The following is a 16,489-nucleotide window of genomic DNA, read 5'->3' as shown; positions in this document are numbered from 1 at the left end:
GATAGATAAGACAGAAAATATCATATTGCCTCTATATAAATCCATGGTTTGCCCACATCTTGAATACTGCGTGCAGATGTGGTCACCCCCTATCAAAAAAGATGTATTGAAATTGGAAAAGGTTCAGAAAAGGCAACAAAAATGATTAGGGGTATGGAATGGCTGCCGTATGAGGAGAGATTAATAAGACTGGGACTTTTCAGTTTGGAAAAGAGACGACTAAGGAGGGATATGATAGAGGTCTATAAAATCATGACTGGGGTGGAGAAAGTAAATAAGGAAGTGTTATTTACTCCTTCTCATAACACAAGAACTAGGGGCCACCAAATGAAATTAATAGGCAGCAGGTTTAAAACAAACAAAAGGAAGTATTTTTTCACACAACGCACAGTCAACCTGTGGAACTCCTTGCCAGAGGATGTTGTGAAGGCCAAGACTATAACAGGGTTAAAAAAAGAACTAGATAAATTCATGGAGGATACATCCATCAATGTCTATTAGCCAGGATGAGCAGGGATGGTGTCCCTAGCCTCTGTTTGCCAGAAGCTGGGAATTGGTGACAGGGGATGAATCACTTGATGATTACCTGTTCTGTTCATTCCCTCTGGGGCACCTGACATTGGCCACTGTCAGAAAGACAGGATACTGGGCTAGATGGACCTTTGGTCTGATTCAGTATGGCTGTTCTTATGTTCTTATATCTCTCTTGCTTTCAGAGAACTCATTGTAAATTACTCATGTCCTTCAAACAAGAAAGAAAATTTATGTTCTAAGCTATTTTGATTGATGCCCTTGATTTGGGGAGGTGGGGGGTTGTCAAAATGAATTACTAGCTGGGGGCGGAGGACTTTTGAGGAAGTGCTGAACATGCTGTTTGGATGACACTAGGTGTTAATTGTTGGAGTATAGCTTCCCTTTGGTGGTACTTCCCAGGTGCAAATTGCATTGGAGATTAATTTGCTGTGTTTTTTCTCTTGTATTGCACTGATTAAAGGGTGTTAAGGTCTTTGAAGCAGCAGCTTCTCCGGAAATTTGGCTTCGTAGTTTACAACTTTCTTTAATTTTGTTTTGCTGAATTTTGCTATTTCCTGTTCCATGAATTTTGCTAATTAGTATTTTGTATAGATACTGGATATTATTTTTCCATTTCTGGGCAAAGCTTTTCTTGGCTAAGGAAAATAATAGCTTTGATTTTTTTTTTTAATTTATATTTCATTACATGCCATCAAGATGAAAATTTATATACATAAAAATAATTCCTTACCTTATCTTTAAACACATCTCAGAATATTAAAACCGAATTGTAAAAATGCAGTGTATTTTATTTATTTTTTTCCAAACCCTGCTGTTTCTTTTTTCCATTAACTCAGTTTGGGCTATGAATAAAGCTCTGCCTGTTTTTATTTATATATATAGAGAGAGAGAGAGAGAGAGAGTTTTTGGATCTGCATCATCTTGTCTTTAAGTCATCTAGCCCATTCCCCGGCTAATACAAAATTGTTCCCTATGCCACATTCACCATTGTTCTATTCAGGCTAATTTTGATTAATTCCAGTGATGGAGACTTTGCATAATCTTAATGACTTTTTGTCCAGATATTGTCCCTAATCCATAGCACATTTTTTTCGCTCAGCTTCATTCTATTTCTTCTAGTTTTTCCTCCCTAAATAATTTCCTTCCTGATTGTTTCAGATATTTGTAGATTATCAAATTACCCCGTAATGAAAATTACATGTTTTCACAGTTCTTGTCTTAATGGGTATTCTTTTTTTGTTGTTCTTGTTGTCCCATAGCCTTTCACTGTCATGAGCACTCCAAACCAAAGCCAAAACCCAGAGAAGCAGCCGCATGACCTGAGTATTGATATTTACAGCCATACCTTGTACTGGACCTGTGAGGCCACAAATTCAATCAGTGTTCACAGACTTAATGGAGAACCAATTGGAACGGTGTTAAAAGGAGATCATGACAAGCCAAGAGCCATAGTAGTCAATGCAGAGCGAGGGTGAGTCTTTTTCCATGCTTTGAGATTGAGTGAATAGTGCATATGTGTATCCATAGTTGTGTGTGTATGCACAAGTATAGTGTGTTTATTCATTTAAGGCCAGATCCTCAGTTGCTTTGAATCAGCAGAGCTCTGTTGATTTTACACCAGCTGAGGATCTGGACTATAATGTTTAGTTTTTCAGGAAATAGTGTGTTCAGAAACAATTCAGTCCTCTGTCGTGTGGAAACATCACAATAACAGCTTGTGCAATCAGATCAAAGCAGATGTATTCCTTTACGTTTTGAACCTGTATATTTTCAGGCCAGTTCTGCCTGAAGAATGTTTTACAATTATATTTTTAAAATTTTTGATAAAAATTTAAAACAGGAGGATGTGCTGGATAGATTTTCCACAAGCAGCTGAAATAAAAGGAATTGTTTTGCTGCATAGCAGTTTTGGTTATATTCAGGGTACCACGTCTCTATTGCAGGGTATCATTAGCTTTTGCTTGACATAGGTGAAGAATGAGCCCTTTGACCATTCTCTTTAATAAGTTAAATGCCCAACTTCCTGACTACTATTAAAATGGCTTAAGAATCATATGTCTGACAGATGTTGAGTGACAATATTCCATATCCATGTGGAGACAGCGGTTCTGAGAAAATCTGTGGAACATTTTCAGGGTTGTTGACTTACTGTTCAACTAGGGTATGATTGTATACAGTGCCTAATATCTATAACCCATTTTAGAGGCTAGTGTGGGAGGGGAGATTAGAGATAGGTAAGGCTTCAACTTTATTGGGACCAATTCGCAAGGACATATTTCTTAGTTAGAAAAGGAAATCTTTAGTCTGTGCTTTTGCAATTAAAATGGGAATTTGGTTTTCCAGGATGATTCCTGAAACACTCTGACTCATTAGCCTCCACCTTTCCAGCCATGCTTTCAAACCATTTTAAAATAAATCCATACTTGAATTTTTTTTTAAAAAGTCTTAAGGATTAAGGAACAGTGAATATGGTGGCTACCAGGAGACCTGAATTCAGTAGTGATTCCTGACCTGTGAACTGAACTGCTCAGAGTAGTACCATTCTAAGCAGTGTTTCTCTTCCTCTGGGAGCATCAATCTTGTTAATCTTATTGGGATTTTTTTCATGCAGTGAAAGGGGAGGAGTCTTATGGAGAAGGCAGGATTTTTTGTGAGCGTTGCTGAGAACTGAGCCTGGGGAAGAGGTGCTCAATAGCACTCATTAGGTTTAAAAGAAACTATGATACAACTATAATTAAACCCCTGCCCCCAAAAGTCTTGGTTTAAGAGGCTGGTGTCTATATTTTTTATCAGGTACATGTACTTCACCAACATGCAAGAGCGAGCCCCGAAGATAGAGCGCGCAGCCCTGGACGGCACGGAACGAGAAGTGCTCTTTAGTACCGGGCTGATCCGACCTGTGGCGCTGGTAATTGACAACAAGCTTGGGAAACTCTTCTGGGTGGACGCAGATCTCAAACGCATTGAAAGCTGTGATTTGTCAGGTACGCGGTAGCTAAGCACGCTGAACATTGGGTATTTATAGTGTGTGTATAGTCCTTCTCTGACACAGACCCGAAGGGCGTCTTCTAACTCTAGCAATGCCTATTTTGTGCAGGTTGCTGCAGAAATTATCAGTAACGGGCTCTCTCCTTTGCAGCACATACATGGACAGAGCCTATAAACCTCTGAAAGGACATTAGCACCATACCTGTGTGTTCTGGTTTTTTCAATTACTGTACAGTAACCAGGGCCGGCTCTAGGCACCAGCAAAACAAGCTGGTGCTTGGGGCGGCACATTTTTAGGGGCGGCATGGCCGGCGCCAGAATGCCGCCCCTAAAAATGTGCCCCGGCCGCCCTAGCTCACCTCCGCTGCTGCTGCCGCTGATTCGCGCACCGCTACTTGCCCTCCCTCCCAGGCCCTCAAACCTGGGAGGGAGGGGGAGACCCCAAGCGGCCGCGGCGCGGGCACCGCTTCTCCCCCTCCCTCCCTCCTAGGCTTGAGAGCCTGGGGGGAGGAGGCAGAGCTGGGGATTTGGGGAAGGGGCGGAGTTGAGGCGGGGCCGGGGGTGGGGTAATTAAAAACGGGGGGGGGGGGGGGGGCGGCCAAAATTGTTTTTGCTTTGGGCAGCAAAAATCCTAGAGCCGGCCCTGACAGTAACTCCTCACTTAACGTTGTAGTTATGTTCCTGAAAAATGCGACTTTAAGCAAAACAATGTTAAGCGAATCCAATTTCCCCATAAGAATTAATGTAAATGGGGGGGGGTTAGGTTCCAGGGAAATTTTTTTTTTTTTTGCCAGACAAGAGACTATATACACTCTCTCTCTCTCGCTCTAAGTTTTAAATAATTTAATACTGTACACAGCAATGATGATTGTGAAGCTTGGTTGAGGTGGTGAAGTCAGATGGTGGGATATTTCCCAGGGAATGCCTTACTGCTAAATGATGAACTAGCAATTGGCTGAGCTCTCAAGGGTTAACTCGTTGTTAATGTAGCCTCACACTCTACAAGGCTGCAGGAATGGAGGGAGGGGTGACAGCATGGCAGACAGAGAGACACACCGTGTGTGTGTGTGTGTGTGTGTGTGTGTGTGTGTGTGTGTGTGTGTGTGTGTGTGTGAGAGAGAGATACGCATTTCCCCTTTAAGTATGCAGACTGCACTCTTAAGTACACTGCCTTGTTAAGTTAATTAGCAAGCTGAGATCTTAATTAGCAGCTGCTGCCAGGAAGCTCCCTCCGTCCTGAGCCCTGTCTTGTGTCCCCCCTGCTCTATGGAGATGGGGGTAAGCGGGGTGCAGGAGCAGGGGGGAGGGGGACACCCTGACATTAGCCCCCTTCTTCTGCGCACCCTCCCCCCATACAGCAAGCAGGAGGCTCGGGGAGCAGCTCCAAGGCAGAAGGCAGGAGCAGCACATGGCAGTGTGGGGAGGGACAGCTGAACTGCCGGCAATTGGTAGCCTGCTGGGCAGCTGCTGCACAGGGAACTTAGGGGAGCGGGGAGCTGATGGGGGGCTGCCAGTCCACCCTGGTTCCAAGCCCCCACCAGCTAGCTCCAATGGGCTGCTCTTCCTGCAAGCAGTGGACAAAGCAGGCGGCTGCCAAACGATGTTATAAGGGAGCATTGTGCAACTTTAAACGAGCATATTCCCTAATTGATCAGCGAAGTAACAACGAAACAGTGTTAACCGGGGCGACTTTAAGTGAGGAGTTACTGTAGTTACAACTGACTTTTAAACGCCAAAGGTTGGTCAGTGGCAGTGCAGACAATGGCAGGTAACTGTAGTAGCAGTAACTTAAAGGGGCATTGCCAAGACCGAGAGAGTCATTTAATTCACGCACACATACACCCTTCCCACACACCAAAAACTTTAATCTTTCTGAACTGAGTGACAATGTAGCTTGTCTGGAATACCGATTTAGCATAGCAGTGGGAGTCATATGAAGTCATCACATTTCGTGCTATAGCAATGCTACTTCACATCTTTTAATTATACTACTACTACTTGGCTTTTATACATGGCTTTATCTGTAGATCTCAGTGCTTTACAAAGGTGTATAAGCATTATGGGCCCCCATTGTACAGCTGGGGACATTGAGGAATAGAGAAGTTAGGCTACTTGGCCAAGGTCACTCGGCGAGTCAGTAGCAGAACCAGTACAACAAGTATTCATGTTTGCTACCTTCCAGTTCAGTGTCAGTCACTTCTGATCCTCTGTGGATTAGAGGAAGCAGCATATGGAGAAGGAGTCAGGAGAGCAACGAGTTTGGGACTAAGGAGCTAGAGGCAAAGTCATCAATAGGAGGCGGAATCTAAGTCAGGGTTCAGAGAGTAGAGTGCACAGTGCACAGTAGGAGGACAGTAATAGAAATGTGGGAATGGCTGGGCAATAGATCACACCAGGATTGGAAGAGAAGGGTCGGGAAGGTGAGACACAGAAAGTGTCGGAACTGGAAGAGAAACCAGAAGTCAGGAGAGCATTTAGTTAACCCGTGGAAAGAGTAGTGCTGCTCTGGGATGAGAATGCACAGCGAGGGAGGGAGTAGGCCAGTAGTGAAAGGAGAGAGGGTCGTGTGGCAGAACACACAAGCATTGGGATCAAAGTAGGGACTGACTATTGCTCTTTGTACAGGGCCTAGCAAAAATGGGTCCCACTCTTTGCTGGTCTTCGGCCCTACCGTAATAAAGTGGGGCGGGGAAGAGGGAGAAGGCAGTGTCAGATATGCACCAAAGAAGCATGAGAAAAATCAGTTGGAGATAGGGCTGTAGGGGAATGCACCTGGGAGGAGGGCAGTGAACAAATCTGTGTTGGTATCGCCTCTAAAGAGAGAGCTAAAAAGCACTGCCAGCTACACCCATTAAAGAGGGAAAGGAGACCCAGTCAATTAGCACTTGCTTATATTTGTAGCACTCAAGAAACCTAGCCATGACTTGGGTTTCTGCTTCAAGGCTAACACCCGTAAAATCCCCTCTGTGCAAAAGAATTGGGCCTTGTTTTTTTATATATATATAAAATATTCACCAAAAATACCCAGACTTAGAATGTTTGCAGTGTTGAGTTGAAGCTAGTTGACAGATGGGTTTTCTTTTTGGATTGTAAGCTCTTTAAGGCAGGGACTGTCTCTGTGTACGGTCAGCACCTATCACGTTGGGGCCGGGAGGTGCTACTGCAATACAAATCATAAATTATAATTTGGGCTTCCGATTTTAGGTTTTAACTGATAAACACCGATAAAACACTCCCAATTTTTAAAAAAAGGGTGTTTATCTAATAAACACTGGAAAAACATTGTAAATGGTTAATCAATTTGTGTTGACTTCCCCTCTTTCCCAGTGCAGTTTGTTTATGTAAGTGATCACTCCTCCCTGGTTTGTATCTCAGGGCTTGTCTGCATCTTCTCCATCTAAACTATGGGGAGGGGGTTTCTAAAGTGCACCAACATGCTGAGAATTAATTGTCCATATAAACCCTCCTGGTGCGCACTCAAGGTTCCCTCATGTGCTTTAATGTAATGCTGTTTGAACCAGTACTATGTGCATATGCAAAGAGAGAGCCCTCAAAGCCCCCAATTTTTTGACATCTAGATGGAACTCAAAAATTGCTTTAAAAAAAAGAAACCCCCGAAAAATGAAATTAATAAACCCTTAAAAACAGAAGCCCTAATTATAATGCATTGTCGGTTCCTCAGGAAAGCGATCTGTTAATTTTTTTTCTTTTCTTTTTTTGTTTGCTAAGTGGTATGTATATAAGAAGTGACTTAGGACTCAGGTGGTACTAGGTGAATGATGACCAGCATGCAGTAGTCATAGTTTTGGCAGGGGATAGCACACTGTGGCTTCCATTGTAGCTGGTCTCTGTTCCCCTAAAGAACTTCATCCGAACACTACAGATGTAGCACCTTAAATTAGGTGGATCGTGTTACAAGAAAAACTAAACTTCCTCTGCTTAGTCCTGAATCAGTGCTTACAACATATATTTATTTGATGAACATTAAGGGGAAACAGCTAGAAAATAAGATGCTATAGAGAAGATGAAAGGGGAAAACTGTAGGGATAAAAGAAAATCTGTAATGTTGATTAACCAGAGGATATGCCTCTCGTAGCCAGAGAGATATGGGTATGTTTGATCCAGCTGAGCTCACTGTAATTTGATCCATTGAGCTGTTGATTTTTGAAAAGTTAACAGCACATTTTTGTGTTTAAAAATGCTTCGTATTCTCATTTTGCAAGCCTTGAAGAGAATCGACAGCCAAAAGGACCTTGGCTTGAATGAGACCATAAGAAATAAATTGTGCATTGGGCAAAACACGTTAAAACAAAAACACATACACAAAAGGATTTTAATGTAAACTTGAGGTGATCATGAAAAATCAGATCAAAAGGTTGTGTTGTATATTTTATTCTGATTAGGAAGTGCTAGGTATCCTTTCCCTCTCGCAGAATTAAGGAGATGACCCATTTTTTAAACTTTCACCAAATCCAGATATTTTACAGCACGGTGTTGAAAGTGGCAGAACAGCAACTAAGCTGTCCAATGTTTAACTTTCAGGGAAGGTGTTACATGGTCTTGTCTGTAGGACTTTCATTTTCATAACCAAGGGTTTACCCCCGTGCCCTGCCTTCTCCCACCCCCCACCAGCTTTGAGTTATTGATGCTTTTTGGAATCTCATAAGGCTTTGCAAACAACTTCAGTCTGCCGCCAGGTGATATAACCTGTTTATTTTATTTTATTTTTAAATAGCTGAAAGAGTTTGAAAAATTGTATTTGAGGTCAGAACAAATACTTTGTATTCGATGAAAATGTAAATGGAGGAATTATTTGTCCTTCAAGCTTTTCATAAGGTTTTTTTTTTTTTAATTTGAATTCTAATTTCCACCTTAAAAAGATTACACATTTATTTCATACTGGAAATCAAAGTGTTTAATTACTAAGGAAATTAGATACTTCTTTTACTTGTAACATGTTTTTCATTATCATTTTTATTACTTAACCAGAAGGAGAACACTGCTGAGAAACTATTCTTTATTTATTCATTCTTTTTTTTTCTAAACTACAATACAGAGGTGCCCATCCAGTGCTCTCAGCACCCTTAGGTGCTCTTTTAAAAAATCACTGATGACTATCTAGAGCTGTAAATGACCCATGATCAAATAACCCAGCGACAATATAACAGTAACACACATGGAGTAAGTATTGTCCTATGGTTGGGGCAGTAGCCTGGGCCTTGGGAGACCCAGCTTCAGTTCCCTGCTTGGCCATGGACTTCCTGTGTAATCTTGGGCATTCCCCTTAGTCTCTCTATGCCTCAGTTCTCCATCTATAAAATGAGGACAATAGTACTTCCCTATCTCACAGACATATTTGTGAGCATCAATACATTAAGATTGTGAGGTCCTCAGATACCACAGGGATGGGGGTCAAAGGAGGACCATGTATAGACTCATTAGTCATCCTCCACACACAATCCCCAACACAGTTCTGTCCCACCAAGGAAGTGAAAACATTTGGTTTTCCAGTGCTCCTGCAAGCTACCAAACTCAGGCTATCTCAGACCTGGGTACAGGAAACAGTTCCAAAAGGCTATACAGCTCCTAGCAAAGAACACCCTGCCAGCAGCCCAACTGGGACTTCAGCTCAGGCACCTCTGCAGTAAGTCACTGGGAGAGAGGCAGCCTCTTACTGGTTTGTGAAAGGGGGAGACGCTGTTGATGATGTGAAACTTGAACCATTTCAGGACAGGAAACATCAACTTTATTTTTAATTTTAAATGAATTTGGCCAATGTTTAATGTTTTTAAATATAAAATTGTTAATGGAATAAAAAGGTTCCTTCAATTTATTACTGCTTCTGCTGAGAAATCGGTCTATCTGGGTGTTTATAATGTAGGCCAATACCATGGTGTCTGAGCATAACTGAACCTCACTGTGCTGACTCAGCACCCAGGGCCCAGTTCTGCAAGGTGCCAAGCATTTCTGAGAGGCACTGAGAACTCCAGTCCCATTGACTACAATGTGAGTTAAGGGTGTTCCACGTTTTGCAGGATCAAGGTCCCAGCGCTTAGTCCCCCAGACTGCAGGTCCAGCACCTTCTTCCCATCCATTTTTTGTTGTTCTTTTGCATTTCTAAATCACTCAAATCTGCATGTTTTGGGGGGAAAGCCTCAGAAGTAAGGATCAGCCTTCAGAGCCTGAGCCAATCCCCAGTGAAATCAATGGAGAGGCTACTATTTGCATTGAGGCCCTCAGCTCTCTGTGGACCACCAGCTGTTGGTCCATGGATCATGGTTTTACTGTATGCTCTCAATTCTCTGCTCAACACTGTGATATGTACTCCTGGTACTACAGCATTACAGGAGGTCCACTTCCCCCCACCCCATTTTCAGTGGCCCAGTACAAAGGGAAGCAGTCAACACTGGACAAAGATTGAATGCATTTCTTCCATAAACCTTACTAGCACTAGTTATTTCCCACTGGAGAGAGTTAGTATTGCCTAAATGTGTGAGAGAATTAATTTTAGAATTAATCAGAAGGAGCTGGAAATTCCTGACCTCCATACAATTTCCCTTTAATTTAAAATAATCTGCGTGTATCAGTCAGTGCTCCTTTTAGCAGTATAGTAAGAGTCTTTGTGTGCTGTAATCTTCTGAACAAATTTAATAGCAGCTGTAATTGAAAGAAATGTTATATTTGCATGCATGGCTGAGCTCTTAAGTAATTTATTTAGCAAATTATTTGAATCTAGTGATGATTAATGTTTTTACTGTGTATCCAAATTCTGTAATCTTATTTTGTGGGCATTAAAAAAAAAGTTTAAATGCCAGAGAGGAAAAGAGCAAGTTAGTCACAATTATCATTATTCCATAATTAAATCTTAGAGCAGAGATACCACTGACTCACATTGTCCATTACACTTGTCATTTCTTGTGGAATACATCTGGTACACATAGGCAGGAACTGCCTGCAAGTGGTTTCTCTGACGTAAGAGAATGATTCAGGGACTGTCATTATGGAAAAAACTACAAAAAAAGTTACAACTTTTTAAAGCACCTTTCACAAAAATGGTACAATAAACACTATCAGACTGCCAACAGTAAAGGTTAAAAGCAGTCACAAGTATATTTTTCTTTTAACTAATTTTAAATGTTAGCTCAGAGTGTTTTGAATGATAGGACAGATTATTTGATTTTGTTGTTGTTGTTGTTGTTGTTTAGAGGTGAAACACCACTTTGATTTTTATCCCATTTCTTCCAGACACTAAAGTTAGGCTCACTGGATGATTGGGCAGGTGAAAGGAAGTATGAAGGAAATGGTATGTGGAGATAGGAAGTAGAATGTGGCCAGTTTTCAGATGCATCCATATGGACACTGTTTAGCATACAACAGTATTTGTGCCTTTACCTCTCCCTTTGCAGGTGTATACTGCATTCATTTATTATTAGTAGTAGTGGTAGTAAATAATAACTTGTATTCTAGTAGTAGGTAGAGGCCCAAACCAAGCCTGGGACAGTTTCATGCAAGGCATTCTACAAATGTAGAGGGAGAGACTCTCTCTGCCCCTTGGAGTTTACAGTCTAAATGTAGACTGGGCTACAATACAAAATGCTACAGCGTTCGCACGCACTGACCACAGCAGACTTGTCAGTGTAGACCAGGACAAATCATGGTCAGCATGACGTCAACGAACCACAATTAAATCCTGCTGGGTTGAGGGCTCAGTCATGGTTAGCTGACATGATGGTTAACGTGGTATGCCCTGGTCTGTAGAGTCAGTTAACTCAGTTCTTCTTAGTAACCATTTTCAAACATCGTAAAATGCTCTAGAGGTGACAACAGCTCTGCCTTAGATGCCTGGAAATGTTAGTTTTAAATTCAGCACCATTTCTTACTACTTTATGAGGGTCAGGCACTTGGAAAGTGAGCCTAGAATCTCTGTCCTGTGGAAGTAAGACGTCTGAGATCGTTGTTGAAATACTGACACTGGTTTTGTATTATGAGTGTGTTCCCCCTCACCATCTTTGTCTTGTCCATTCTTTCCACACTGTCCCCTCATCTTTCTCCTTCCTGTCTTAGAGCCTGCTTCTCTCTCCATTCAGCCTCTCCCCACTTCCAAGCTCATCTATACTCTCATGCCCCATCATTGATCAGACTTTTCTTGTCACTGCCTGTCGCTTTGCCGCCTTCCTCCATCAAGCACTTTCTCTTCATCTCCATTTTCAAGGCTCTGACTGTGGCCTGAATAAACCATCTGCCTCATTTCCCCCTCAGTACCTCCCTCCCTCTGTTCCTGAGGCTGCCCTCTGCAGCAGGAGCTTTGATGCCCTGCATCTCAGCAACTGAGCTGGCTTTTGCCCTTTGCAGTTGGGAAGTTGATGGGTGGAGTGGGGTATCTGCTGCTGACAACTGGTGTACAGGGCAGAAAGCAGGAAATAGGAAGAGCTGCTGAATGTTGTAGGAAATCACTACTGGGGAAAAAAACAACAAACCCAGCTTTCTCCATCTGCAGGCCCCTACGCTGTGCCCTACAGAGCTTCCAGCTTCTAGAGTAAATGAAGCAGGGATCTTACAAATAGCTTCATTCTCTCCGCAGCCCTGATTCATTCTCTGTGCCCAGAATGAGGCAGGGATCCTGTAGAAAAAAGACTGTGATCATGTATTTAAAGACTGTATCATAGTGTATATGCACCAGCAGGGTGAATAAAGATTACACGGGCAACCTAAAATTTGGCATTTTCTAACTTTTGAATGCTTAACTTTGCAACCTTAATGTGCTTAACACTGAGTTATTTTAATGTTGTGTGTGTGTATGTATGTACCTGTGTGTATTATGTATGAGTGTTTATGTATATAATATTAAATGTAGCTAGGATTTTTAAATAGCACCAGTCACTGTGATGCCAATGAATTATCAGCTCTCTGTTGTTAAAGAATAGCATAAGCACGTAATGTTCTACATATATTTTTACTGAAAAACTCAATAAGTACTATTTTAAAAAAATTGAATACCTCTCTCAAGAAATAACTTCCGTGAGACCTTAGCTCGTAGGGAAAAATTCTAACCTCTACTGCCCACAGATGGTTCCCATTGATAGCACAATATATACATGTCTGAGAGTAGAGCTTGCCTGTCAGTGCTTGAAAGTTAATTTTTTTTAAAAAAATTTAGCCCGTGGAAACATTTCCAGTTGCACTGGATCAAAAAAAAATTATTCAAAATTCATTCATGATAATAAGACTGTTTGAAGGATAAAGCGTGTTTTGGAAACAAGTACACTTTATTATAAAAGAGGAAAAGAAAAGGTGAGACAAAAGTTTGTCTTTGCAAAACCTATATTTGCTTTAGCTTTTGATTGTTTCAGGAGCTAACCGTGTGACACTGGAGGACTCCAACATCCTGCAGCCAATGGGACTGACTGTGTTGGGGAATCACTTGTACTGGATTGACCGTCAGCAGCAGATGATTGAGAGAGTTGAGAAAACCAGTGGATACAAGAGGACTAGAATCCAAGGCCGAATTGCTCACTTGACAGGCATTCATGCAGTGGAAGAAGTTGATATGGATGAATTTTGTAAGTTTATTTCAGTGCCATGTATTCTTGATTGCTCTGGTCCTGGTTTCTCTAGAATCCAGTGTGTATCCCAGCATCTGAATTTCTGATTCTTCAGTTTCTGACTTGTTGTTAGTTTTTGTGTTCATCTTAAACAGAATGTACCCAGGTTTTTTAGTAAGCACTGTTTGAAACCAGGGAGGTTTTTGCTCATGAAAAATGGTACATATAATTTTGACTATTTATGTAGCACTCAAAAATACACCAGGCGTTCTACAGACTTATAAGACAGATTTCTGCTGTAAATAAATGACAATTTGTACACAAAATACAGGCATAGGGCTTGAATGTGAGGGGTGCTGAACACTCTCACCTAAACCCAGCTAAGCACTTAAGCATGTGACCAGCCCCATTGACTTCAAATAAGTTCTTAGCTGGATTGCGGCCAGTCCAGTGGGCTCAGCACCTTGCAGGATGGACCTCCCAGAAGAGAAGGTAATGCAAACCTCTTTTCCCATTTCTGTCATGAATAATCTCTGCACAGAAAGATGGCTATCTGATGTTGTACTAGTTAGCAATCTATTCAGCATGCACAGGCATAATACAAAATTTGCTTCCGAAGCTGCTTAGAAAATAAACGCAAAGAAAAACTAGATGTAGGCTGTTTGATTCAGAGAGGTTAATTACACTAGCCTTTCACCATTGCAGACTTGTGATCAAACATGTTTTACTGTGCACCATAAGGGAGTTATTCCACATAGGATTAGGGGAATCAGCTATAAGAAAAATAGCTGTGCTTTACATCTGCGTTTCTAAACGAGTGAGGCATCAAGGAGCGAGGGGGGCTTTTGTTGAACTGCAAAGAGTGGAAGGGGGGCTCCTTTTAAAATAGTTTACTGAAGTACATCTCCACTGATCCTGGTGATCCTGGGGGGAGAGACGTAAGGGAGGAGAAGCTATGTATTGCTTGCCCTGCTTACCCTACCTTAGAAACAAGGGTGGACAAACATACTGGAGTAGCAGGCATGCCAGCATGAAACACTGTTGCAACAAAAGGAACAGTGAAAACTGGCTAGGACTGTCTGTTTCACTTTGCTTCTCCTAGAGAGCGGTGCTAGAGGTCAGATATAATCTGGGAGAAGGGAGAGATTCAGAAAGAAGAGGAAAGAGAAAAAAATATGGGGGAGATGCACCCTTCGTTAATTTTAGGATGTGTGCGTTAGCCTTCCAAGTGATCACCTAATTGTAGTCTTGTCCTTCCCTTTTCATCTCCCTCCAGGGGGTGTTTTTCTGGGCTTGCTTGTTTTTTGTTGTCTTCATTTAGATTGCAAGTTCTTCAGCACAGGGATTCTGTCTTTGTTATTGTAACACACCATGCATGTTTATGTCATTATGTAAGTACTAATAAGGAGGCTAAGACTTGACCAAGCAGAGCAAGGAGCTGCACCAGTGGGTTAGTGGAAACATACCATAATCTGGTTCCACATTTGGTCTCTTTCTCCAGGAACCAGCAGATGTTAGAACTGTAGACACACTCAGCCCCTGGGAATGGTAGTAATGGGTCCCCTCTGGCTGACTGACAGAGAAGTGCTGATGAGATACAGGAGGTCTCTGTCAAACTCTCCACATCTGAAAGAAGGATGGTGCAGGGCCATTGAGGAGAGAGGAAGATGTTAACTGGGGGATCGAGGAGGGGAAGGATCCGAGAAAACCTCCCACAAAGAGGAAGAGAATTAAAAAAGAGAGAGAAAGAAAAGACTGTGGAAAGATGCAGAGAATGAAAGAGACAGAATGGCAGAATAAGGGAGAGTAAAGGAGTGGTGGGGAAAGGAAAAATATGCCCAATACAAAAGGAGCTAGGGAAGGAGACCTGAAGGTAGGGGGTGGTTGTGCGTCTGTTTGTTTAATTTTAGGATATCATGTCTGTTTCTTTTATCTACTCATCTAATAAACTATGATTGATAACTTCTCTGGAGGTTGAAAGACACATGGAAAGAAAATGTCCTGATATTTTCAAATCTTTTTTTCCATCCACCCATTACCCCTACTGTTTGAAAAAGCCATTAACTAGAATAGCAGGAGGTGGCTGCATTGGCAGAACTGTGTAGGGGGAAATCTGTGTGATGTTTGCTTGCACTCTTGCTAATCCTTATTTTCAAAATTTGAGGGTTTCAGTGCTTATAAAACAAGAGTGTAGGAATCATTTTAAAAAAGGAAATTGGAGCCATTTTAGTGCATTTGTTCTAGAATTTTGCAAAAGATTAACCCCTTTTCTTTCACAATATGTAATATTCACCATTCCTAGCCTTTTCTCTAGCATCTCCTTGCCCCACTCCCAGTCTTTCAAAGGTACCATTACTTTACTGCAACAAAAGGATTTTATTTTTTTAATTTAAGCACTATTCAGAGAATTGGGAAATGATTTTCACATGCTAAATCATGAATGGTTTAAAAAAAAAAATAGGATTGGGGGGGGGTGCTTTATTTTGTTTATGGCAAGGATCCTGCTTTCTACTTTGAGTCACACTTGAAAAGAATCGCCCTTCAGGGCTGAAATCTGAAACTTGTCCTTTAAAGGTGAATCTCTGTTGCAACAGAACAATTTAAAAAAAAATTTTTTTTTTTCTTTTGCTCTTCCAACAGTCCATGCTGCGTGTAGTGGCATCTTAAGACTATATATAAAAATTATATGTTTGTTAAAAGTGAAGGCAGATTTCTGTGCTAAATGCCTGATTAACGAGTCTGAGCAGATGGAGAGCACATTTGGCACAGAAATAATTACCTATATTTATATGGGCTCCCCCCACCTTTGTAAAAATCTTAGAACTTACTAGTACTGGATCCAAGAATGCATCATTCTGTGACATAACAAATATGGGCTCCACTTCAACAAGACACTTCAGCATGTGCTTAAGTGTAAGCACATACAGGAAGTGATGTAATCCAGTGGATCGGGCATTAGACTAGGGGTACGTCTACACTACCCGCCGGATCGGCGGGTAGCGATCGATCTATTGGGGATCGATTTATCACGTGTAGTGTAGACGCGATAAATCGATCCCCGATCGCTCTCCCGTCGACTGCTGAACTCCAGCTTGGCGAGAGGCGGAAGCGGAGTCGACGGGGGAGCCGCGGCAATCAACCCCGCGCCGTGAGGACGGGAGGTAAGTCGAACTAAGATATGTCGACTTCAGCTACGCTATTCTTGTAGCTGAAGTTGCGTATCTTAGGTCGATTCTTCCCCCCCCCCTCCCCCCCAAAGTGTAGACCAGGCCTAGGACTAAAGAGACCTGGGTTCTGTTCCCATCTGTCTGCTTCTCTTTGTCTGTCTTGTCTATTTAGGTTGCCCATTTGAGGAGCTATTGGGTGCTTAGCACTTTTGAGAATCAGGCTACTTACCCAAGTGCCTAAATGTGGGTTTAGAAGTC

At 41.9% G+C, this 16,489-nt stretch overlaps 1 protein-coding gene across 3 annotated transcripts in view; it reads left to right on the top strand.

Moving 5' to 3' along the window:
* LRP5 (LDL receptor related protein 5) overlaps window positions 1-16,489 on the top strand; it is a 206,345-nt gene that overhangs the window by 169,499 nt on the left and 20,357 nt on the right. For all 3 annotated transcript variants that reach the window (XM_065402655.1, XM_065402657.1, XM_065402656.1), the window contains exons 13-15: window positions 1,794-2,005; window positions 3,328-3,518; window positions 12,873-13,082. In XM_065402655.1, the coding sequence (XP_065258727.1) occupies window positions 1,794-2,005; window positions 3,328-3,518; window positions 12,873-13,082 (613 nt within the window). The remainder of the gene's footprint in view (window positions 1-1,793; window positions 2,006-3,327; window positions 3,519-12,872; window positions 13,083-16,489) is intronic.

Source organism: Emys orbicularis, chromosome 4 (genome assembly GCF_028017835.1).
Source record: "Emys orbicularis isolate rEmyOrb1 chromosome 4, rEmyOrb1.hap1, whole genome shotgun sequence".
In the NCBI taxonomy this organism is placed as follows: Eukaryota; Metazoa; Chordata; order Testudines; family Emydidae; genus Emys; species Emys orbicularis.
Note: the sequence above shows the minus strand (reverse complement) of the source record. Positions and strands in the feature narration are given on the sequence as shown.